At 35.9% G+C, this 4985-nt stretch overlaps 1 protein-coding gene across 1 annotated transcript; it reads right to left on the bottom strand.

Annotated features, from left to right (window-relative positions):
- Positions 1-1633: 1633 nt before the first annotated feature.
- Positions 1634-2581, bottom strand: LOC118855031 (olfactory receptor 5I1-like). The gene has a single exon (XM_036765164.1). The coding sequence runs from the start codon at positions 2579-2581 to the stop codon at positions 1634-1636; it is 948 nt and encodes a 315-aa protein (XP_036621059.1).
- Between the last annotated feature and the right edge of the window lie 2404 nt (positions 2582-4985).

Below are 4985 nucleotides of genomic sequence, written 5' to 3'. Positions count from 1 at the left end.
TGTAATTTCCAATGATAAAATCATATCAGTTTCTGATGTTCACTCATAATAGTGCTAAAGACTTTGGTTTAAATTTAGAAAAATCAAAGGCTAAAAATATTGATGTGATAATTTTATCATTTTTCGCCCAAGGATTTTCTGTCTCCCAGGCATGTAAATAAAGATAGATTAGGTGATGAAGCAGTGAGATATGATAAATGTATTGAGGACTGAGGTGAATTTATTTATTTAGATCCTTGAAGTCCATTTAAATTTAGAAAAATAAAATGATAACAGTAATCATTAATAATTACCAAGCCAAATATATCCATGATTAATAACTATTGTAATGAAACTTTAAAAAAGAAACAATATGTACTCAAAATCTAATGCAAAGAAGATAATACAAATTCATTTTTTTCGAGAACTGTTTATCTAGCTACTTAGAAACTTAGAGAGCCAAGTGGTAGAGGACACAAGAATGGATATAAAATGTTTTCTATATACAAAGGGCTTATTTACTAGGAGAGATAAAACAAGATTGAATATAAATAACTATAAGATATAGTTATAAATTTATCAAGGAAGCATGAGAAATATGCCATTGAGATTTAGAGAATTCATCTTCTATAAGGGGATTTAGAGAAGACTTAATGTTATATGAGTTGGGCACTGAATGACCAAAGGATGAGTATCATTTTAATGGAGAGAGTGAAAAATATTTTATCCAAATATTTGGATGGCAAACAAATGGAAATGAAGAAAACTCCTCCAAACCCATTATTTGGGGGCAAATAAGGTTTTATTGCTTGGATAGCTTAATAAGTTCTTAAGAATGAGAACAAGTAGAACGAAGGTGTCTTAAAAAGAAAAAAAAATAAAATAAAATGATAATGAATGAAAATAATCAATCCAAATCAAGTTAATTCAATTCAGTACAATGCCAGGAAACCAAAATCTATTATATGTCAATTATATGTTAAGAACTACCATTGAGATATGAGGAATGAAAGATCAAAACCAAGTAGTCACTGTTCTAATTTATTTAACATTGTATTTTTCATAAATGCGTTTGATGATTTCGAATAAACACAAGTGCAAAATCCAGATCCTGAGGCCAAGAGGATTTATCTCTTAAGGACTACTGCATTAGTAGACAGAGCATAAAATAAAAGAAGATGGATTGTGCTTATTTTGATTTTGGTCTGCATCTTTGTTCCATGTGAACACAAACCAATAAAGACAGAAGAAAGAAAGAGAGGAAGAAAGAAAGAGAGAGAGAGAGAGAGGGGAGGGAAGGAAGGAAAGAAGGAAGGAAGGAAAGGGGGGAGGGAGGGAAGGAAGGAAGGATGGAAGGAAAGAAGGAAGGAAGGAAGGAAGGAAGGAAGGAAGGAAGGAAGGAAGGAAGGAAGGGAGGGAGGGAGGGAGGAAGGAAGGGAAGGAAAGGAGGGGGAGGGAGGGAAAAGGGAGGGAAGGAGGGAGGGAAAAAGGATGGAAGGGAGGGAGGAAGGAAGGGAGGAAAAGAAAGGAAAAGAAAGAAAAAAGGAAAGCGGGGTATTGTTGCTTCAGTACTCCAGTAGTATCTAAGATGAAGCCAGGGTCTAAATTTCTCCTGACTAATCCATAATATGCCAAATGTTCTCCTTCAATATACTCACTGAGAAAGTACTTTTTGGTGGATTATCTTTCTTAAGGCATTTTTAACATCTTTGTTCCTCAGGCTGTAGATAAGTGGATTCAACATGGGGATGATAAGTGTATAAAAAACTGAGGTCACTTTGTCAATATCTAGAGAATGATCTGTGCTTGGACGTAAATAGATGAAGATCAGAGTCCCATGGTAGATAGTAACTACAGTCAGGTGGGAGGCACAAGTAGAAAATCCTTTCTTTCTCCCTTCAGCAGAACCAGTCTTAAGGATGGTGACTATGATGTATGCATAAGAGAGGAGGACAGTCAAAAGACAGATGGCTTCAACAAGACTGGCAAAGACTACGAGAACAATATCATGGATATAAGTGTCAAAACAAGACAGGGAGAAAAGAGGTGAAATATCACAAAAGAAATGGTTAATTTCATTAGAACAAAAGGACAGTTGGAATGTGTTTGTGGTGTGAATAATGGAGCTCATGGTTCCACCCAGAAAAGCTCCAAAAACCAGCTGACAGCAAACTCTCTTGGACATTACTACTGTATAGAGTAGTGGGTTACAGATTGCTACATACCGGTCATAAGCCATAGCAGCCAAGAGAAAAGATTCTGTATCCACAAAAGAACAAAAGAAATACAACTGTGTTGCACATCCATTATAAGAAATTGCTTTCCTCTCTGAAAACAAATCCACCAGCAACTTTGGAGCAATGACTGAAGAATAACAAGCATCTATAAATGATAAAACACTGAGGAAGAAGTACATAGGGGTATGCAGATGTGAACTGGTTGTGATTAGTGTAATCATTCCAAGGTTTCCCAACAAGGTCATGGTGTAGATGAAAAAGAATACTAAAAATAGGAAAACCTGAAGTTCTGGGTGATCTCTGAAACCCAGAAGAAAGAAATTGTCCTCTGTGCTACTATTCTCTTTGTTCGTTTCTGTAGTCATCTTTGATCTCCGGTCTGTGTAAGAATATGGATGGTTGTGTAAATAGTACAGAACAGAGATATCAAAAACACAGATCCAGGGGCACAATATTCCCCAAGGTTACCAAAATCAGATTAAAATGTAATTGGGCAACATCTATCAAAATAAATAAATAAATGCAATACAACAGAGGTATACAGTTTTCAAAGTCAATAGGCTGCCTGCATGGATCCTTGTGGACTTTTTGATGACTCCCCCCACCCTGTTTCTGTTTGAGTTTGAGACCACTGACTTGGAGTACTTTGTGTTGACACCAGGGAGGGGAAGGCTAATGTGGGTCTGGATTCATCTGGTTGTCCTTAAACCAGTCTTTCCGGAACAGAATTTTTGTTTTGATTCTTATCTTCTCTCTCATCTAGGAAGGTTTAGAACAGCATCATTCTGTGAAAAGTAAAGAGTAATCTATTTAGTCCCCCTCCCACTCCAGCCCCATCATTAATATCTATACCAGAGATACAAAGACACAAATGGAAATCATTGTGCCTTCCACAATTTTACAACATATTTGGGGTCACAGCATATAAATAAATAGTATGTACAAAGTGTATATGGAATATTTGGAAAGAACCTTTAAGGTGGAAGAATTAAGCTACTGGGGAACGTCTCCTTTCAGTGATGACTTCTGAAATAAATCATAAAAATTCATGTATTCCAGGAGAAAAAGATGAGGAGGGAAAATATTCAAGTGCAGAAAGGGCATGGAGGTATGTTTTGGTATGCTCTATGCAAGGGAATAAAATTAGCATTGTACCAATGGATCATTGAATATGTAAGTTATAAAGATAAGAGAAATGAAGGAAAGAGCCAGGTCACTGAGTGCTTTAAATTCTAAGCAAAGAATTTTATATCTGATCATTTAGGGTAATTGGGAGTCACTAGATTTTATTGAGGGGAGAAGAGGCAGGGAATGCCATGGGCAGATCTATATTTTAGTAAAATTACCTTAGCAGCTGAGTAGAACACTTATTGGAGTAGAGAGAGAAAGACTAAGTTCTTGGGAACCAATTAGAAGGATATTGCAATGGTCCAGCCATGACATATTGAAAGCTTAAACTAAGATGGTGACTCTGTGAGTAGAGAGAAATGAACTTATATGAGGAATGTCATGAAAGTGGGATGAAAATACTTGGCATCTGTAGGAATTTTAGATTTAAAGTGATCTTAGGCATTCAGTCTAGCCTTCAGATGAATAATCAGAAGGTCAGTGAGTCAAAGTCATATGTGCAGAGTCATGGTTATCACAGATGCCAGTGGTTATTTTGGAATGAAACTTTCTTTATATTCTTATTCTTGGATTTTTGCAGTAGTCTGCTGCTTGATCCCCCAGTTCAATTCTCTCCCCACTCCAAACTGTCATCCACTTAGCTATCAAACTGATTTCCCTAAATCACATATTTGACCATATTATCCTCCCTACTCCCACTCAAAACACTCTAATGCCTTCTTATTACGTCCAAGACCAGATATAAAATGCTTTGTTTGGTGTTTAAAGCATTTCATAACCTAGACTTTTTTCATTTCCAGTCTTCTTATATCTTACTCCCTTCTACATTCTTTGTGATCCAATGACACCAGCGTCTTTGCTATTCATCACATAAGACAACTTCAGAATTTTTGCAATTGTATTTGCTTTCTTCCACGCATTCAATTCTCCTCCTCTTTATCTCCATCACCTGCCTTTCCTAGCTACCATCAAGTCACTTTCAATTTCACCTTCAGTGAGAAATCATTTTTGTTCCTCCCTTAATGATAATTACTTCTCTCTGTGTTTATACACAATTTATCCTATGTATATTTTGTTTGCACATACTTGTTCGAATCTTGTCTCTTCATTGAGACGACAGGCTCCTTTCCCCCTAGATCTTTTTTCCCTTACCTTTCTCGCTCCCTTCCTTTGTACATCCATCACTTAGCATATTACCTGGCATATAATAAAACTTTAATAAATGCTTATGGTGGTGACTATGATTTTTGAGTCTGTATCTGCTTTTTGTTAACTTTTTCAGCTCTCCTTTACTTATCAGGAGGTTACCAATCACTATGTTCACTTGATCTGCCTAAGACTGCCCCTCTCTCAACATTGTAATTTGTTCAGGGTTTGATAATGAAATTACTAAATTTCCTAGAGTACTGTTTAATACAAAAGTAAATACACTCCTAATGGTGGATTTAAGGCACTTATGTGCAACACTCATGACATTTAGTATATTCACTTTGACTTTATTCAAAAACCTTCCTTGCTTACTTCCTAGTTATTAAATTTGTTATAGGTATGTTAGATGATGAATTATTGAAGTCTGAAAAGGCTTGATAAAATACTTAATGCTTTTCAAATCATCATCATCCTGATCATCATCATTATAGA

This window comes from Trichosurus vulpecula, chromosome 6, assembly GCF_011100635.1.
Source record: "Trichosurus vulpecula isolate mTriVul1 chromosome 6, mTriVul1.pri, whole genome shotgun sequence".
Lineage (NCBI taxonomy): Eukaryota > Metazoa > Chordata > Mammalia > Diprotodontia > Phalangeridae > Trichosurus > Trichosurus vulpecula.
The sequence above is the reverse complement of the archived record's forward strand: the minus strand, read 5'-3'. Positions and strand labels throughout refer to the sequence as shown.

What these genes read in the sequence shown, in the direction of transcription:
- LOC118855031 (XM_036765164.1), bottom strand. Translation starts at nt 2,581, where the DNA reads ATGACTACAGAAACGAACAAAGAGAATAGTAGCACAGAGGACAATTTC.